Consider the following 20,639-nt stretch of genomic DNA (forward strand, 5'->3'; position numbering starts at 1 on the left):
TATCTCTCCTTTCTGAATTATTTTTAGGGAGTTATAGTCAATGAATGAACTGAATCTCAAACAATTTCTAGGACATACATTTATAAGCAAATTGAATTGGAAATATATTGGATATTTGGCTTTTAGCTAAATGGAACTTCAGAAGATGTCTCAGTCACAGCAGCCTTCCATTACTGTTCTGACTTGTCAGTTTGAAATCTGTTTGTTTTTCATATTACTTTTCTTCTGGATCTAATCAGGTGATCCACAACTGATTCCTGTAGTGACATTGCTTCAATTTCTCTTTTCTTTTATTCTCACTTTCACAGTACATTCCACTGTGTTTCTCTCGGGTTTGCAGATTTAGAGGCCATTATATGCCTCTTTACCAAATAAGTGCTATCTCCTTCCTCATTTAATCAACTTATTTCTTTCAGACCTTTCCATGGCCAGGGTCCAAGCATGGAGCTGGCTGCACTGAGGCTCTACCTCGTGCAGACTATGATCCTAAGTTCCCAAAAGAACTCTGTTGACATGTAGTCCTCTGGCCCATTTCTTGTTGTCACCTCCCCCAAGAGTGTGTGTATCTTTATGCTTGCCTTAACATGATGTTTTTAAAGAAGCCATGATCACAATATACGGTTTTTTTCTTCTTTTGCTCCAAATTTAAACTATAATTTCTCTTCTGTACCATAGCCGCTCTCAGGCAAGATCCATATCATTTGTGCAGTTGGTCAGGCCCTCACAGAGATCTGCCCTTGCCTGGTCTGAGTAAGGGTCCCAATTAGCAGAAACACCTCTCTCCTCACCACAGAAAAGCAAATCTGGGAGAAACAGACTAGACTGAGCTCAGTTTCCTCTCTTGCAGGATTGTTATTTTACATATATTTGTATGTATGTATGATAAAGCACTAGGCAGCTTTTATTAGAATGCCAATTTTCATATCCAAAGAGCTTGCAGAGTAATTCATGGCTGTTAATTCACTGGGTCTCTGAGCACTAGGCCAGACAGCAAAGGCCCCTTTGCAAGACAACTTCACTTCCTATTAGAGGCAGTTGCAGTCAGCCCCAGATTTGCACTTGACTCTGTCCCTGTCTTACTGTGTGGCCTTGGAAAAGTTTCTTCCTTCCTTGGAACTCTGGTGCCTTTTCTCAGACTAGCTAAATAATCTTTGAGGGGTCTTCAAGTCACCATATGTGAAAAATGTCTCTTAGAAAACAGGGAGTTGTTCTGTATCCAAGGATTTCCTAACTGAGGCTGACAGCTAAGTCGATATCTCTCTTTTTCTCTCACCTTCCAATAGGACAGCCCTTTCTTGGCGGAGCACAAATATCCCACTTTACCTGGGAAGCTTTCAGGACCCACGCCCAATGGAGAGGCTGCCAAATCTCCTCCCACTGTCTGCCAGCCTGACGCCACGGGGAGCAGCCTGCTGAGGCTGAGTGAGTGTCCAGTCCTGGTGCTGGTGGCCTCTGAGCAGCATCCTTGGCACTTTCAGTGATTGTATAAGATCCCTGCACCTACCACCACAATCCACAGTTGGAGAATGGTGGGGTGGGTGGCTGGAACAAGTTGTACCTTGGGGTGGTCCCACCTCTAGAGGCTCCCCCTGGGTGAGCTGTTTTCTAAGGTAAGCATTCTACAGTCTCAGCAAACCAGGGTGTGTGTATCCCCTACTTCTTTTCAGCTGCAGCTTTTCACCCTCATTTCCTCTCTTCTTCTCTTCCTCCTCTCAAACCCCTTCCTGTCCTTCCTAGCATTGTTTTCCCCCCTCTCAGATACGCCCTTCTACCCTTCCTGCCCCTCGCGCTTCCTTCCTCTGTCATTCTGATCTTCTCTCTCCTGCCTCCACCTTCTTCTCTGCAGCTTCCCTATTCCCAGTAGGAGGGTATCATGCACTCCAGGTGAGAGCATTTCCTTAGGCAAATGGAGTCAGTGGCCAATGGGCAAGGGTGTCGGTCTACAGGTATCCTTTCGGTGGGTAAGACCTGAAACCACAGAGGCTTTTGCTGCTTTTCATTCAAAACAAGCCATCTTTCCCCACCAGCAGCAGAAGATTCAAAGGGCCCAGGAGGGAACATTCTGGTCCTGGCAGAGTTCTTCCTGAGGCTCCTCAGCCTCAGCTCTTCTCTGAGCTGGCCTATGCATTGGCCTCGTGAAGGCCAGCTCTGCCGTTGGCTGCAGGAACTTCAGATAAGCCCTTGAATGAGTTCTAGTGACACTCAAACTGGACTCACTACGGCTTCAGATTGTTCTAGTGTGAGCTGAGTGAGCCCAGGCACCTGCACAAGAGCTGCCCGTGACCTGGAGTATTCAGCCCCTGCTGCTGTCCCTTCCTTTCCCTGGGTGTGGACACCTCAGCCTGTCACAAAGGGGCACTGGGAGCACTTGGTCCCCTCACATGAAACCTCCTCTCAATGTCAGTCACCACTCACCCCATCCTTCTCCATGGGATTATTTTTCTTTCTGTTTGAGTTTTTCTCTCTTGCTCGATGACACTCTTTTGTTTATTTCTTTGCTTCCCCGTAACTCTGTTGGGCTGGACTTTGGCCTCTCTTGTTTCTTCATGTGGCTTCTCTGCTTCTTGGTTCACTGGAGATCGTGGCCGGAGTGTCAGTGCCCCCGTATTAGGTACTGTACCCATTCCAGGTGAGATGGAGTGTGAGAATGCCTTTGTTTCCCTACCCTAACCCTCCCCCTCACCAACACTCAGCCAGGGTCCCACTACTGCCTGCATTCCTGCATCTCCCTCTGAGGAAAAAGAACAAGCTCCTTGTTGAAATAATCCACAAGTACTTTGGACCCCAAATCCTTAACATTAAAGACATTAGCTCACCTACATTTGAAATATTGAGCACACTAATTTCTCAGCAAGGAAGCCTGGAGTCCCCACTAGTCTCTGGGATCTTGGTATGGAGTTCTGCCCTGAAGGCAGAATTGGGCAGATTCTCTGGACTCCCACTGAAGGGGAGGGCCCAGGCTTGAGGAAGAAGGGTTCCAGAGGCTACATTCACGTTCATTGCCTTCTTCCAATCTCAGGAGACACAGAAAGTGGCTGGGATGACACTGCTGTGGTCAATGACCTCTCATCCACATCATCGGGCACTGAATCAGGTCCTCAGTCTCCTCTGACACCAGATGGTAAACGGAATCCCAAAGGCATTAAGAAGTTCTGGGGAAAGTAAGTTGGTGCTATTGATCCTACTAATTATATTGCTTTGAATTTTTCTTTTTGATTGGGCAAAGAGTCTATGTAAGCCCCTGGTCCATTAGACATTGAAACAGCAGTCAGAACAGAGTGTTCATGTTTAAAGAGAAGAATCTTAGATATTTTTCAGGGCCAAGAGAAGGAGAAGTATGAAAGGCACCCATTAAATATATCCAGTTGGCTTTCGTGTCATGTATCGTAGGCAGCCACCCATTCCACACACCCTGAACATAGTCCCTGCAGCTACATGGGCTTTGGGACAGACACAGATGAGACTGTATTCTCCCTTCCACAGATGAGACTGTATTCTCCCTTCTTAGGAGTCAATCTGTTTTAAGAAATCCTTGAAAAATCTTTGAAAGCCAAGTACTTGCTGACCCAACTGATCCACTTTGTGACATGAGGCAGAAACTGGGGCCTCCTACAAGGCATCAAACTTTGCTTTGACCTTTATAACAAGTGACCAAATCCCAGAGGCAGGATTAGAATTGAGGCTTGAGTCTGGCGGAGGAGCTGCAATAGGTTGTGATCCTTGATCTCTAGGAAGGTACTGAGAAACAATGCTGCCCAGAGTCCCTGTGCTGGCCTGCATGGCCTTGCAAAAGAGGAGGCACAGTGACTGTAGGCTTTCCAACTATTCCATGACAGTCTCCATGGATTCTTCTCCATGCAGAATCCGAAGAACTCAGTCAGGAAATTTCAACACTGACACGCTGGGGATGGCAGAGTTTCGACGAGGTGGGCTCCGGGCGACCGCAGGGCCAAGACTCTCTAGGACCAGGGACTCCAAGGGACAGAAAAGGTAAGGTTCCCTCCAGTCCATCTACAAAAAGTTGTGTAAAATCCCAGCCAGGGTGGAGTGGGGAGAGGGTGCTTGTTGTCCCACAGCCTCCAGAAATAGAAGCCAGGAATCCTTAGTGCAGAGCTTCTCAACTTGCCCATTCAACATGCATGGACGTTGCTCCATGCATGTATGCTGAGGTATGCTGAGGTAAAGATAAGAAGTATGCTGAGGTAAAGATAAGAAGCTCCCTACAGCTAGAGGTAGGGAGCTAGGGTAGAAGGGTGGGCCCTTGGGCCTCCCTGAGCACCTAAACAGTGCTACACACGTATAACCCATTCTCAGCAGTGGGTTTACACACTAGATGGATAGCCTTGGTGTAGCCAGGAAGAGCACAGATTCTAGAATCCCAGGGAATTCCTGGGAATCGCTGCTCAACCACTTCCTAGCTGTGGGCTTTAAACCGGGTTATACAGTATCTCTCTCTATGCCTCCATTTCCTCACTTGTAAAGTAGATGTCAAAAACAATTGTTTTATTAAAGTTATCATGAGGATTACATGAGCTACTACATGAGCTGTCTGCCATTCAAGAGTCAACAGCCTCTAGTATATTCGGGAAAGTGAGCCTTGTCTCTTACCTGCCTCTGGGTCAGCTCCATCCTTCCACAAAGACTCTGCAGAAAGATGTTGGTGGAGCTGGCCACGCCTGCCACTATTTTTCATAATCCTGTGCCAAACTTTACTGTAGGATGTTAACTAAAGGGGGTTACAAAGGGATGGCACTGGAGTCAAAGTGGGAAGTTTCATGTCACTTTTCCCATCATACCTTAATACAAAAGCATAGAAAATGTTAAACTTCTCCAGAGGTGTCCCTGGTGGAAACCCTCCAGTTACTAGCTTTACCCACTTTCCTTTAATCTCCCTGCTCTGAAAAAGAGTATCTCCCCTCAAACCTGCACAGGTGAATCTTTACTACTGTGTTTTGGGGAAACCCCTTTCCATATCCTCTTCCCCAGTCAAGCAGTCCCTACAATAACATCATCTCCAGCACAGTATCTCCTAAGTTCTGAGTTACTCAGCCAAGATCAGTACTCCTGAGGGCCTTCCACAGGATTTGAATGTGACATTTTATATCCAACCAAAAAGCAAAATGTAAGCTGTAACTCTCTTCAGTTTAGTCCCCTCAAGATTGCCGTATACCAATGGAAAGTACAGGTAGTTGCTGGTTAAGATGTGTATAATTCAAATATCCGTTCTCAGAAATAATACAGTCTAGATTCCAATTAAGGAAGTAAAGCCATTTCCCTAAATGCATCATATTGTTTGCAGACCTGCATCCCCTGTGGAAGGAAGCCTTAGCTTATTTTGCACATGGATATGATACTCCACTTCCCCAGCTTGCCAAACAGGTTTCTAGTCTTACCAGGTCCTCCTGGTGCATGAGACACGGGACCTTTCCAGATCCATTTATTCTTTGAATGAGTATCCCCAGACTCCAGGTACCTTGAAAAGAAACATGAGAATGTGTAGACCACTAGCTTTTACAGGCTAGAGAATCTAAGGACACAGTCTAAGTAAGTCAGAGACCAATTCAGAGCCCTTAGAAAGTGAGCCAGAGAAAGCTTACCTGTATATTCAGTAATTAGATATTCTAATTTACTTAGCAATGTTCTCAATGTAGATATTACTGTTGTTTCTGATTTATGTGAGCTGAAAAAAAATCAAGCTATAGTAAGCTTGAATGATTCATCCTTGTTTGAATTCTGGCTAGTTCTTGAAGGATTGATTCTAGAAGGGGAATCATTGGGTCAGGGTATAAAAACTGTCCTAAGACCCCTCAGCATTGTCCCTAGAGTAGGAGAGCATGGTTAGGGAGCTCTCTGTATTCTGACAGTCACTTTAGGGTATGGGATGACCAGGGTCAGTAGCTTTCTTTGCCAAAGGAAAAAACTGCAGTTCCAGCCCCAAGGCTGCTTTGTTCGAATGTCTTTCTGCTTTATTAGATGAGAAAGGGAAGAAGTGTGAAGAGGTCCTGATGAGATTGCTTTGTTTATCGTAACAGTGCAAAATGAATTTGCTGGTGGAAAAGAAAGGCCTTTATAACTCTCAAGTAGAAATTTGATATATGTTAATGTCCCCTGGTAATATTTATAATTTCTAGATATTAATATTTAGGTGTAGCTTTAAAACTGTTGTTGCTAGTATTCTTTAGGAAAAGTACTTTGTTACTGAAAGCCTCCAGCCCCAACCATTTTTTGTTCAATAAAACAATTGATTTTTTTAAAAATATGAGAATTGATAACATTGCATAGGCACTCTCTTTCAGATTATGGACGAACACATTTTATTTGCTTTCTTCTCCCAGGTAAAGTTTTACAGAGTTACATACCAGTCAGCACTGCTGGACAGAGTGCGCCTATTACACCCACATCCTTGTCAGCATTAAGTATTTACATTTTTCTTTTTCAAAGTTTTCTACTTTTATGAAACTCCAAATTTCCTTTTTATTGGTAATTTAGTTTTCATGTTTGTCATTTTAATTCTTTTGTGAATTATCTGCATTTTTGTTCATTATTAATGTATTTCTTATAGATTTCTAACTGTTCTCTATTAAGATATTAAGTCATGTCTAATAATTGTGACATAGTATTTTTAGGTTTGTGGCAAAATTTTACCTTTGTTTCTGATACTTTGATACATGGAATTTTTATGTTGATATAGAATTAGGTTTATCCACTTTGTGAATTCTTTCATTTTGTTTTAAATTTTTTCTGTGATTTTCAAAAACTTTGAATAATCCATTTAGGAATTATTTTAGTTTGTGAGTTTATTATGAGTTACCGTTTTTGAGAAAAAGGCAGTAAAGTATAATGTTTAAGGCAAACAGGCTCTAGAGCCACATGGCTGGATCCCGTCTTTGCAGAGTGTTTTTTTCCTGAGTTGATCTACTGAGTGTATTGCCCTTCAGGATTCCAGCTTTAGGAGAGGTCCCCAATCTTACTGCTCCCCTACCTTGGACCCCTTTTTGTTTCCTTTTCCTACACGCATAGTGAGTCAGATTCATCATGAATGTAAAGATGCTTAAGCTTCAGGGACCCTCCTTTGTACGGAGCCTTTCCAGGGTCCAGAGAGAGTCTGATCATAGTGTTAACAGGGCCAGGTGTTTTGAAAATTTTGCATAAAAGAGGTATTTTAAATACAACCAGTTTTAAGACTGCTGACTCTTTTTACTGCAACTTTCCCTTGATCTATGCTTTTCCTTATAACAGATGGTGTTAGGGCAGCTGTGGGGATTTTGGGGGACTTGTTAAGGGGAAGTTAGCCTGAGGATACATGTAGTTTGGGTTTAGGGTGGGATGTGTGTGTTTGTGGTTTGCAGTCACTGCATGTTTAGTTTAGTTAGGTTTAATTCACTAGCTTTCCTACTGCACAAATGGCTTCCAGGATTTCTTCTACTTCCCATTGTGCCGATTCGCTCAGTGCTCTGTACTCACTTATGAACTGTACAATTATAAATGTGCCACGTGCTCTCCCCCTACCATGAGAAGAGCATATTTGAGAAATCTCAGCTACATCATTTGAAGTGCAATTTGAAAAGACGTTTTGGAATGTGTCAACAAAACAAATGGTTTGGCTATATATGAAGGGCATCTTCTCTGTCATCTCCAAATTATTTCCCAGCGTGTTCAGTGGTGCCCTGGCTGAGGTGGGAGATGCTGGCACTGGGAGGAGCTGAGGAGGAGGTGCAGAAGCTGGGTCTGATTCTGTGTGAACACTTCAAGGCTTAGGAGGGAGGAGAGGATTCACAAAACAAAAAATGGGAAGACTACTGGAGATGAGGCCCAGAGCTCTAGGTGGTTTTGAAAAGGTCAATAGGACAGAGGTTTTCCAATTATGATCTCAGAAACACTTATTTCCCCTTTAGAGCTGAAATGTTAGGTTCACAAAGACTAGGCAAAAAATAAAAGTTAAAAAAATTAAAAAAGAACTGAAAGGTCCCTTAGATATGTTTGTTTTTCCCACTTCCAAGAAACAAGGAAACAAATGAAATAAAAACCAAATAGAATATAAAACAAAAGTGATAAAATGAACATTGAAATTTGAGAGAAATTACTCTTACATTAAAAAACAAATTATAAACAAAAAATCCAGATCATACCAAAAGCATAATTTGCTAAGAGCAAGAGGTAAGTTTTAAACAAAAAAAGTGAATAGCCTTCTAGATTGTTGTTCATATAAGATGAATGATATGAACCCACTGGGAAAAGGTTGAAATTTCTTGCTGAGTTTACATGATATACTGACAGTGACAAAGATAACATAAAACTCATGTACTGCCACAAGGACATAGACAACACATGAGTTAAATGAATACTGTCAATTCAAAGAATGTTTAAGATTAGCCATAGCATTAGAAAACTTGAATGCATTATAGTTTTACAACTTACATATAAAAGACATTTGATAGAGGCCTTTCTAAATTTAAATGATTCTAAAAATGTACATGACTATACCAGTTATAAATTGTGAGACAAAACTTTTTAACTATTATCATAAAAGATAAATATTGATCATGTTAGAAGACTAAATCAACCATCTGTTGTCATAGAAAATATTATAAAGTTGTGGACATATAAAGAAGCAGTCAAAGAGTATCCACCCAAAATATGAGAGTCAAAAAGTACTATAGCTGGATACAGTGGCTCAGACCTGTAGTCCCAGCTACTTGGGAGGAGGCAGGAGGATTGCTTGAGCCCAGGAGTTCAAGGCTGTAATAAGCTATGATTACATCACTATACACTCCAGCCTGGGCAGCAGAACCAGACCCCATCTCTAAAAATAATTAATTACTAAAACCCTGTCTCTAAAATAAATACCCCATCTCTGAAATAACAAATACCCTGTCTCAAAAAAGAATCAAACTATAGAGGTATCGCAAGCTTTTATATAATAAAATATTTCTACATTTTGTGATTTTTTTTCAGTTTTGCAAAACTTGCAATTTTTGTGGCTTGTTTTCTAATTCTAAATATTCCCTTTGTTTCTAATTACATATTCAAATTTTATACTTTTTTTGAAGAGAAAATTTGTAAGTTCCAGGCCTCGTAAAACATTTTCAGGACCCATGAAAGCCCAGGTTCCAGATTATGATTGATCAGTCCCTGCCACATGGTATACATCATCTCTAGCATTTGTTCTAAAATGGGGCATTCTTATCATGCTTATCCTTTAAGGAATTCCCTCACTTTAAGAACAGCTCAACCAGGCATTTAAAAAAATATGTTTTAATCTAGTATGTTAGGGCTACTTTGAAGGACTCTTTCTGGTCTTTGAAGGAATATCTAATCTTCAATATTCTATAAATCCTCATTTATGAACATAAAGTTGCTCTGTCGAATCCCCCCCTAAAAAAAATGACTCTATTGGTATTTTTAGTGTGCTATTATATTCACACTTTAAATGAAAAATGGATGTCTTTAAGAACTGATGACTTTATAAAACCCAGTCATCCTGTGTAGGAACATAATCTAGCTTTTCATTTATTCATGTCCTTTCTTATGTTGCTCAGTTTACTGTTGTAGTCAATACCTCTCCTCACCACCGCAGTCCCCACACATAATCACACAAGGCCAAACATCTCTTGTTAAGGCAATTCCTAGACGTTTTATAATGTTGATTGCTATGAGTGGGATTTTTAAATTGTTTTAACAGCATTAGTATCTGTGCATTTATGGTATTAGAAAATTGTTGATATTTGTATTGTAACATATATGTTACATATGTTTATATGTGCATTTCATAACTGGCCATCTTACTGAGCTTTCTTGGGTTTTCTAAATGGGCAGTCCTGTCATCTGTAAAGAATGGCTTTATTTCTGCCTAATAGCTATACTTCTTGTTCTTATTTATCTCTAATACTGGCTACGACTCTCAGACCAGTGTTATTAGCACTGATAAAAAACATATTGTCCTTTTATTGAATTTAATGTGAATGTTCCTCTTGTTTTGTTAATAAGTAATGTGTTAGCTGTTGTTGATTGGAAAGTTTTTGCTTTTAGTTTTTGGTGTGTGTGTTTTTTTTGTTTGTTTTTGTTTTTTTGTTTTTTTTTATGTTAAGAGAACTGACCCTCTTAAATGCTAAGAAAACTAATTTTCTAAGCATTTTCCTAAAAAGATGATTCCGCCTAATGAGGCCACAGTTCTGGGCTTGTGTCATGTATATGTGTGTATGTGCACCCAGGACATGTGAACATGATCTCAGGAGGGTCATACAGGCTGCCCCATTCTCTAAGTAGCCTGAGATTTGAAATTCAGATCTTATGTTATTAAGAAAACTCTAGGGTCTTCCTCCTATGAGTGTGTTGTAGTGGAATTTTGTTCAACAGAATCTCACGATGGAAGTTGTTTGTTAAAAAACAGGTTTTTTGTTTTGTTTTGTGAGACATGATTAGATTCAGAACCTCAGGCTCTCCCACTAACAGGAATATGCTGTTTTCCTGCTTCCCAGTGACGCCAATGCCCCCTTTGCCCAGTGGAGCACAGAGCGTGTGTGTGCATGGCTGGAGGACTTTGGCCTGGCTCAGTATGTGATCTTTGCCAGGCAGTGGGTATCTTCTGGCCACACTTTATTGACAGCCACCCCTCAGGACATGGAAAAGGTAAGGGCTGAGCTTGGGGAGAGGAGGCGCCCATTTCTTCCCAAACCAATGCATGGGGAGGGCAGGGTCCGCCACTCCTGTCACACACACAGGAGGATGGATGAAGGAGGGTGATAGTCCCTCTGTAGCTGCAGGTTGGCATCCCAGGGCACGGTGCAGAGATCCACTGCCATACTCTCAGAGCATCTCCACCCACACACAGCTTTCTCTGAGGACCAAATTGCCTGCCAAAATTTCACATGTGGTCTTCATCTTTTAATTTCAGGAGCTAGGAATTAAGCACCCTCTCCACAGGAAGAAACTTGTTTTAGCAGTGAAAGCCATCAACACCAAACAGGAGGAGAAGTCTGCACTGCTAGACCACATTTGGGTGACACGTAAGGACAGGCATATATATATTAAGTATGTCTCTGGCAGCAACTAAGGGTAGAAAGAATTTCCCTGTTAAATGGGTACCTCAAGGACAGCTGTCTCCTTGTAAAAGGCAGAGGAATTACTAAACTTTTGGGGGAATAACACGAACCTCAAAATATAATTTGCTCCCCTTTTTTTTTGCATCTACATTCTCTGATTCTCATGAATCCTGACACATCTGGGGTTTTTGTATTTGTAGGGTGGCTTGATGATATTGGCTTACCCCAGTACAAAGACCAGTTTCATGAATCTAGAGTTGACGGACGAATGCTGCAATACCTAACTGTGGTGAGGACTTTTTCTTTCAATTTCAGTTGTCCCTGTGAGCACTCAGCTCACATGTACCCATAGTGGTCATTTTAAACTTGATTCCATATATTCTTAAGGCCTTGAAATAGTATCATTTGTCACAAAAGAGGTCCCAAGTAGCAGAGTACAAACCACTGTGATAAGCTATTGGTGTCTCCGCGTGCACCTTCCTGAGATGTGGTTGACTTGTCTATGTTTGGTCTTGTAAGGGACATCAGAGGTCTTTTGTCACTTTGGAAACTCTGGTGTATCAACCAAACTTTCCTCTTTCAGAATGATTTACTCTTCTTAAAAGTCACCAGCCAACTACATCATCTCAGCATCAAATGTGCCATTCACGTGCTGCATGTCAACAAGTTCAACCCCCACTGCCTGCACCGGCGGCCAGCTGATGAGGTGAGACCACAATAGTATCTCTCCAGGTAGCCCTGAACCAGGACCTCTGAAACATCGACCATGAGCAAACAAGAATGACATCATAAAAGCACTGTTTTTTGGATCATGGTGCCTGGGATTCTTTTGTTTGCTTGTACTTTCTGGTGCCCCAAACACCCATTACCTGTACTTTGTGTCTCACAGTAGCCATAGACCTCTAAGCTCCCACCCTCCACTGGGGAGACACGTGCTATAAAGTCATCATAGTGATTAAGGGAGATGAGTATATGGTGCAAAGGAGAGGGAGACAGAAAAAAAAATGGAAAGATGGGTGTCACAGTAGAAGAGAAGAGACAGAGGAGAGGGAACAGGAGCCCATAGAAGCTAGACATTTCAGAATAGGTATCCCTACTTCTAGATCCAAAATTAACTGACTTCCAGGCCCAGGTACAAGGGATCCATGAGCAGTCTTGCTACAGAAGAAACAGTATAGGAAAATAACAGCACCCCAAGTCATGAAGAAATAACTGATTATGTTCCATGAACTTTGGAGTTCTTGGTGGACCCTCAAACTGAAGATTGTCAGTCACATCCTATCTCCTCTGTTCCTGGGAACTAGGTCTAACCTTGATATAAAATTAACTCAGCTTCCTAGGCTGTTACCTTTGCCATCTATCTCCTATTTTCTCCTTATTCAACCAACATGTTTTGAATGTCTTGTATATGTCAAGCACAGCGCTGTGCATTTTTAAGACCACAGTGCTAGGTGAGAGCACTTAGGAATAAGTATCTTAAGGTGTGCTCCCCTAAAATTGTTGGCCATGCCAGGGAGATCTTTCATCTGTAAACCACTTGGATTGTAATTGACAGTCATCTTTAAAGTTCTATTGAATCACTGAAAGAATAACTATAATGTCCTCATTTATTTGTCTCAAAGTAAGCCAGAAAATGAGGGAGCAACAGAATTCTGGATTCAGATATCTCAGTGTGGAAGATCTTGCAAGATTCAGTGGGAGCTCTGTTTCCTGAAAATTGGGGAGGCTGGTGCTCTGGCAGATGGGGTGGGTCACTAAGCTTGAGGGTCTTCTATTGTTGTGATGCGTCTGGGGCAGGGCTACTTACAGGGGCTGACTCCACAGAGGACCACGGTGGGACCTATTAAGCCTAACTTCCTCACTTTCCTCCCTCTGACAGAGTAACCTTTCTCCTTCAGAAGTTGTACAGTGGTCCAACCACAGAGTGATGGAGTGGTTGCGATCTGTGGACCTGGCAGAGTATGCACCCAATCTTCGAGGGAGTGGAGTCCATGGAGGCCTTATTGTGAGTGGCTCTCTGGCCTAGCCCACCTGCCTTGGTGCAAATGGGATATTCAGAAACTTATTTATTAAGGACAAGACATAAAATCTAACAAAAAAAATAGGTACTTCATCTGAAGCTCTTGCATAATTTGACATCTCAAAGTATTTTGATAACTTATCCTTGAGAATTAATATACCTCATGGAAGCAAGATGCCTTCTGGCAGCACCTCCTTGGCATGAGACCTGAGGATTCTAGGTCAATGGGCTGCATGAAGACCAACGCTTACAAGGCAGATCTGCCTGTCCCTGAGTGGGGCTGGGGAAGGGACTGGGAAGCCATAAAAATGCAGCTTCCCACTTGCTGCAATATGATTCTTATCACTACTCAGATCTGTCAGTGACAAAGCCAGAGGGGAAATGAGGAAGTGTGGTGGCTTGGATGTCATCCAGAGGAGATCCTGAGAGATAGCCTTACCAAAGAGGTCCCAGTTCTCTGCTGCTCTGTGAAAACAAGGTGGTCAGTCAGCAAATGTGCTAGTGTGTGCTCAGAGTCAGGTCCTGTGCCAGCCAGTGAGAGGAGTGGGACTCAGAACAAGTGACTGAGCTCCTGCCCCTGCTCTGGAGGTGCCCCCAGCCCAACAGGCCAATCTCTCGGCATCCTCCCCTCGAGCCATTTGTATTTGCTCCTGGCCAGGTTTGTTTCTGGTTCCTTCTTAGATCCTGGAGCCGCGCTTCACTGGGGACACCCTGGCTATGCTTCTCAATATCCCCCCACAAAAGACGCTCCTCAGGCGCCACCTGACCACCAAGTTCAATGCCCTGATTGGTCCAGAGGCTGAACAGGAAAAGCGAGAGAAGATGGCCTCACCAGCCTACACACCACTGACCACCACAGCCAAAGTCCGGGTGAGTTGCAGACCCTTTCTGAGTGGGCCCTGGGCTGCCTCCTGGCCCTCAGGCAGCACAGCACCTGACTCGATGCCCGCAGCCAGAGCAGCATGCGCAGCCTGGACAAGGAGGATCTTGCAGCTTCTGCTGTGGTCTTGTGGTCTGTTAGGCCAGTCTTTGTTAAGCCAGTTCTCCACCAGTTTTGAGTCCAAGGAAGACAGTGCAGGTTTCTTTACCTAGAAAATATGTTCAGGAAGCACCTATCCTCAGGTGACATAGAGCTCACCCTCTACCCCATTGCTGCCGTGACTCATCTTGCGGAGCAGAAGTGCTCCGAGTCTGGCTTTCCTTCGGTCAGGCCTGCCTGCGTGCCGCAATGCCGTGGGATCTTGGCCAAAGCTGTCCTGCTGACATAGGAAGTGTTCCCATTGGAAGCTGGTTCCATTTGTCTTGCTTTGTGACGTGGCCAGCACACAGATACCCAGAGGTCCCAAGGTCTTCCAAGCACCAGCACTACTCACTGGGGCTCCCAGAATCCCACAAAGCCCTTTAGACCTGCCTGAGCCACAGCATCCTCAAACCACATTCTTCCCAGACTAAAGACCCACAGGCAACCTCTGGAGGCCAGGCTGGTCCTATCCCTGGTAGTGTTGAGGCTTCATGCCCAGCTATAACTCAGGCACAGACCTCGTTCCCCAAGGGAGCAGGACAGGAAGTGTGTCTGGGGGAGTCAAGCAGAAACAGTGCTGTGTGACGCTAGGGCAGGGAGCAACCTGGGGCTATCCTACATGCCTTTAGATGGTGCCAGGTGCTCAGATGGGAAAGGGTTAGGGTGCCAGTAGCTGTGCTAAGGCAAGTTCTCTGTGCTTCGCCTCAAGTGCAGACCTCAAGTACATTCTAAAGAAACTCCCAGTTCATCTATGGAAATAAGAAAGTCACTTTGGTGGGGCAGCCAGGCATGAGTTTCTGGCATAGTATTGGAGGGGCAGCTCTTATTGTTCAAGATTATTTACCTGTTGGCCTTTCTGCAGCATATAAATTGCTTACAAGAGCTCTGTTTTGTTCAGAATCTTTCTAGGAGCAGTTTACATCATTCCTCTCCTTGCGGGCCTGCTCTTAAATTTTAATTATATTGTCAGTCATACCTGCACACTGCCCTGATTGCCTTCTCATAATCTTACATTTGCTGTGTTTTAGCCAAGGAAACTAGGATTTTCACACTTTGGAAACATAAGAAAAAAGAAGTTTGATGAATCGACGGACTACATTTGCCCAATGGAGCCTAGTGACGGTGTCAGTGACAGTCACAGGGTCTACAGTGGCTACCGGGACCTCAGCCCCCTTGATGCCCCTGAACTGGATGGGCTGGACCAGGTGGGACAGATTAGCTGATGCCCTTGTCACCTGTCCTCTGTGCACCCTGAGAGCTCACAGTAACACTGTGTCACCATATAACTGCACCTCACCCCTGCACATGTGCATGACTCGCAGAGAACATTCCAGCAATTGTGTACCCCTGGGCCAGTCTCTCTTTGAACTCTGAGGGTGGCCAGGATCTGGAGCTGCATCTCTAAGGGGCCAGGCTTTGGGGACCATTGTCAAAGGTGGACTCAGCAGGAAAGACACTTAAAGACACCTTTACATTTCTAGTAAGTCTTGATGTTCATCTTCAGCACCAGTGGAAACACATGAACTTCGATGCAGGTCCAGAGACCATGGACACTCCCACGAGGCTCAGCTCTCAGGCACCCTCTATGCTTCAGTTGAGGGAAAAGCTCAAGTGCCTTAGGCCCATGGGCCACAGTCTTGGCTGAGATCAAAGGGATGAGCCACAGGGACTTCTGCCACAGTGACAGTGGAATTGTGTTGTGCCTTACTTCAGAGGTGGTCTCTTCTTTCTTGTAATAAAAGCAATATTTATGTGGAAAGCAAGAAGTGCAACATATCTTTAACTTTGTTGGGGAAAGAGAGCTGAGGGTAGCTGGAAATGGAGTCCTACCAATTGCAGAGCTGAAGAGCCGATGGCACTGAGCCTGGTCCCCAGCCAGGTGCAGGCTCAGGATTCACTAGGGGGTAGAACAAGGCGGGAACCCCTCCCATAGCCTTCAGAGGAGGTCTGTGGCCTCAGTGCTCCAGAATTTGCTTCCCTCTGTGAAGCAGAGGGGGCTTCGTGTCTCATGCACGTCCTGACCATACGGCACATCTGTCGTGCAGACCTCAAAGCTGATTGGTTTTAGTGGCATGAGCTCCCTCAGTGAAGGGGATGGTGGGGAGATAAGAAGGGCACCTTGCTGGAAAGACTCTCTGTTCTTTCACGTGTTTTTCTGGCTTCTCTATTACTGACTTAGCCGGGCTCATAACCATGGTGGGGGCTGGTCTGTCTGCTGGCAGAACTGAAAGAGATCTGTCCCCTTGATTTAGAGACTGACTGACTGATAATGGCTCCTCCAGATGGGCCTTGTCTGGCTGGGACTGAGGGAGAGACGTGCCTTGCCAGTCTGGGCTCCTGGTCGAGAGACTTTAGTTTGCCCCCAGGCAGCGTTTGGCTCCCCTCAATCCCCTGGGCCTCATCGCAGAAAAGTAACACCACATCACCGCCATCTGATGGCCTGGGCACGGCCTGATGACCCCATTCCATTGTGGCACTCTGATTCTGTCCCAGATGGAGGCTATGCTAAGATTCGCTTCTTAAACTACCAGCAGCCTCAGGCATGGTCTGTTGCCACAGGAGGTGAGAGATGTCGGGACAAGCTTGCCAGCTGGCAGTGCTGCTGTTAGATCCTGGTACCCAGGTCCGCTGGATGAGAAGTGCTCATTCAGGCTGACGCCTGGCCATTGGAGTTGTAGAGCCAGTCAGGGCAGGCTTTGTCCCTTGCTTCTTATGTCACAGTACAGGGATCTCTGCATGTGCCTCTTTTCAAAACCTGCATGGAACTGTTTTGCCACTGATTCTCTGCACCCTCAAGTAAGTCCTGTTCCCTTTGTGGGCTTCAGTTTTCCTACCTATAAAACAAGGGAGGGGTTACACTTGGTGCCCTCCAAATTTACAGAGGATGTTTCCAAATCTACAGTGTCTAAGTAGGTTTAGGGAAGAAGGAAGAGACCAGCATTACCTGAGAAGGAGGGGCAGGAGGGAGGCTCTTGAGTAGTGAGGAAGGATGCCCACCTATGTCAGGGCATTGGTGTCTGAGCTTCTGTTGCCTGGTTAGTGTGAGTCTGTTTAGCATCCTGAAGGCCTTCATTGCTACCGCTCTCTGCTCCTGGAAATAGCTGAAACATTGAATACGTGCAGAAGGGCTGCTTCTAACAAGCCTGTGTCCTGCCTCTGTGTACCCTGAATGCCAGTTCCCAGTGGGGCCCCAGGAGAGGTATGCATGCAGTGTGGGACATTGATGCCTCTCCCCAGGAAACAGAAGCAGCCTGTGCTCCACCCACCTGTCACTCCTCAGGGCCCGGCCCCCTCCTTGCCCATCCCTCCAGGGAAGCATGCCCTGGAGAAGCCAGGCTTGAGTATGACAGGACTTGCATGCCATTTCTGTGAATCACGAGCTACGTCCATGTGTGCTGACCAGGCTGCTGCCCATTTTACAGATGGCACCTTCGGAAGGTACCGTGACGCAAATAGGGCTCCTCTCCCAAGACATTCACCGCCTTACGGTAGGACTCTGACCGTCTCCCCATAGTCAGACTGGTGCTAGGGAGGCCCAGTGAGTTTGGTGTGGTAGTGCACAAGGCCTGGAGAACAGCAAAGAATGGTGCTCAGTGCTGGGGTCACAGCCTGAGCCTGAAACAGCCCCGAGGCAGAAAGCAGCCCAGGGGCCTTCTCTGTTGGCCTGTTACTGGACCTTGAGCCCTTAAGGGCATTGGGGAGGCTCATGGGCTGTTAGCCAAAGCCAGCTAAAGCACACTAGATCTCAGGTCCTCTTCCCAGGCTTAAAGATGAGGAAACCAAAATGCTCAGCAGCTCTGGATCATCTGTCTCAGCAGCCTAGAGCCCAGGCTGCATCCTGTCCTAGTGGACACTTCCACCCTCTGCCCAGAGACAAATGCATTTCCTATCGTGCCTCTGACTTTGTGGGTATCACAAAGTGTTGACAGGCTTGTGAGCACATCTGGCATGCCCGAAAGGACAAACTATATCATGGGGAAGGAGCTCGGCCTTGAAAAGCAGTTTTGGAGTGAGGCTCAAGTCTCTGCTCTGACTTCACTAGCTCTGTGACCTGGGGTGTCATTCTCTCCTGAGCTTTGGCTTAGTTATCTGTAAAGCAGGGCTAATGATACCCTCCTTGCCAGGCTTACAGGCAGACTAGAGCCAGCAGGAAAAGGCCAGCCACAGAGCGCAGCCACAGAGCACAGGATTTGTTTTTGAGGACCCATAACTCCCAAGGCCTTTTAGTTCATGGACATCCCATCACTCAGCCTGTTGGCTGTAGTGTCTGTCCCCATCGAGGCCCCTGTCACTGTACTTTGCTTGCTTGTCTAACAAGGCCCATTGGGAAGAGAGGACAAGGACAGGGACACACGACTCTCCTTGTATCCAAGGACACAACAGGGAAGTCTCCCTGACTCCAAACAGGATCAGTTTGATTCAACGTTTTTATTTATTGGCCCACCCATGAAAGGAATCTGACCACACTTGCCCTTATGATCTAGTCCTTCGATGGCCTGAAAATAGAAAATGTATTTCTAAGATGAACAATTTATTTTTATCTTAATAGTATTGTTTATTCTGATCCAATACTCAGGGTTTCTTGGGACACTATAAACACTATACAGTTCACCTGCGTCAGATGCAGCCCTCACCCAGTGCCCTCTAGTTCCCATGCAGCTGCTGCAGGGCAGCCTGGACCAAAACTCTGTTAAACTGACCCTTCGGCTGTGTCCTTTTCAGACAATGCTGAGCCAGGACCAGCTGCTGAATGACTCTCGCCTGCCTGCCCCCGACTCTGATGACTGGAGATGACTTTCTTCATGGCTGAGAGCGTAGGGAGGCATGTGTGGGGGCCCAGAGCCTTTGCTTCTGTGGGGAGCTGGCACACAGCCCTCTCTGCAAGCCCAGTCTGGGCTGGCAGGGTGTCTCAGACAGGGTGCCGACAGGCACGAAGCAGAGCTGTGGGACAGGTGTCCAGGGGTGGCCCCAGGGTCCGTGCGTGTCTTCAACCATGCTGCGCTCTTCACCGCAGGCTTCATACCTTTTGTACTTTTATACATGGTCTGCGGACCACTTTTGTGGGAGGGCAGTGAGATATCAGCACGCAGACTAGATGGCTCATGCTATTCCTGGTGACATCCTGGAGGCTCTCACACCCGAGGAGGAGAGCTGTTAGTTAATAAAACCTGCTGGAAAAAAAGTTCCGAAAAACTGTTTTGAATGTTCTGTAGAGACTGCATTTTGTGAAATGATCACCGGGAGCTCCCTCCGGCACTGCTTCACAGGAGCATGCTTTTCCATTCACAGGACTGTGGCCGGGCAAGGCAGGTGTTTAGGGTGTGAGCAGGGAAAGCAATGAGGCCCCTTTCCCACAGCCCTGCCTGACTCTATCTCCCGTCATCTGCAAGGGGTATCTGTGCAACCTCCCAGCTTGGAGCAGAGGCGTCCCCAACACATGCACGCCCTGCCCTTTGCCTCCGCCCAAGCTGACACACAGCCTCCCAGGCCTTGCCCTTGGAGCAGCTCAGGCATAATGTCTGATTAAATAGCTCCCCCAAGTGGAAGGCCCTTGGGCACCTCAAGCTCCGTGTTTCCACCGCAACTCACCAACTTCCCAAACATGTCCGCTTCCTCTCCACTCTTTAGTCTTTCCTCCCTCCAGGCATCTGCTCAGGCCCTTCCCTCACTGGGGAATGCATTTTTCTCCTAGTCCCCTTCATGAGGCAAAATCCTGTCTCCCAAGGCATGGCAAAGAGACCGTCTCTCAGGAAGCCTTCCCGCATGATCCAGTTACAGGTCAGCTGTCCCACAGTACCGTGTCTGCCCTTGAGCCAGAGCACAGCTCACCTTGAAGTTTCATACCCGTCCTCACCACAAACTTGGAGCACCTGCTCTGGGCTGGTTCCTGTACAGACAGTCCTCCAATTGCCAAGGAGATCCATGCTCCTAAGTTCCCCATCCACCCACTCCTTCACATGTGTGTGTTAAGTACCTTCCATGCAAGGGCTACAGATATAGGCATGAATGCCAAGGTCCCTGCCTGAAGGTGCTTACAGTCTAGTGGAGTACAGACCAGTTTCCAACAAGACTTTGCCAAAGGATACAGATGCTCCAATATTAGTTTCTGCAGCCTAAAAGAGCATGTTATCATTTTTAATGGGAGTTTGGGGAAGGAGTCTGAATAGGTTCCATGGAAGAGGTGACACTTGAATTTGGAAAGATGAATCATATTTTCCCAGATATGCCAGAGGGGAAGGGCATTCCAGGTAGACAGACTTGAAACAGCGCAGCACAACCTAGGAATTGCCAAAAGTTGGTAGGCTAAAGCAGGGTTTCCTGGCCTCTGTGCTGCTGTCACTTTGGGCTGCGTAATACTCTGTGATGGAGGCTCTCCTGTGGGTTTTAAGACGTTTAGCAGCATCCTTGGTCTCTACCCTCTAGATGCCAATAAAGGGTAGATGCACCCCTTCTCTAGTTGACAACCAACATATCTTTGGACTTTGTTATCTGTTCCCTGAGCAGCAAAATCACCCTTAGTTAAGAACCACTAGGCGAGAGAATGGGGTCAGAGTTG

The 20,639-nt window shown here is 45.6% G+C and overlaps 1 protein-coding gene across 4 annotated transcripts in view; it reads left to right on the forward strand.

The window, feature by feature from the left end:
- Positions 1 to 19,275, forward strand: part of PPFIBP2 (PTPRF interacting protein, binding protein 2 (liprin beta 2)) — a 146,656-nt gene extending 127,381 nt beyond the window's left edge. For 3 of the 4 annotated variants that reach the window (XM_011971667.1, XM_011971668.1, XM_011971669.1), the window contains 10 exons: positions 1,284 to 1,422; positions 3,020 to 3,161; positions 3,862 to 3,990; positions 10,479 to 10,629; positions 10,895 to 11,006; positions 11,243 to 11,331; positions 11,626 to 11,748; positions 12,922 to 13,047; positions 13,744 to 13,932; positions 15,112 to 15,846. In XM_011971667.1, the coding sequence (XP_011827057.1) occupies positions 1,284 to 1,422; positions 3,020 to 3,161; positions 3,862 to 3,990; positions 10,479 to 10,629; positions 10,895 to 11,006; positions 11,243 to 11,331; positions 11,626 to 11,748; positions 12,922 to 13,047; positions 13,744 to 13,932; positions 15,112 to 15,306 (1,395 nt within the window). In that variant the 3' untranslated portion in view covers positions 15,307 to 15,846. Of the gene's footprint in view, positions 1 to 1,283; positions 1,423 to 3,019; positions 3,162 to 3,861; positions 3,991 to 10,478; positions 10,630 to 10,894; positions 11,007 to 11,242; positions 11,332 to 11,625; positions 11,749 to 12,921; positions 13,048 to 13,743; positions 13,933 to 15,111; positions 15,847 to 17,505; positions 17,572 to 18,805 lie in introns of those variants that run through there. The other variant, XM_011971666.1, reaches the window with a different exon arrangement.
- Positions 19,276 to 20,639: the final 1,364 nt, after the last annotated feature.

The sequence above is a fragment of the Mandrillus leucophaeus genome, unplaced genomic scaffold (genome assembly GCF_000951045.1).
Source record: "Mandrillus leucophaeus isolate KB7577 unplaced genomic scaffold, Mleu.le_1.0 Scaffold1237, whole genome shotgun sequence".
Classification (NCBI taxonomy): Eukaryota; Metazoa; Chordata; class Mammalia; order Primates; family Cercopithecidae; genus Mandrillus; species Mandrillus leucophaeus.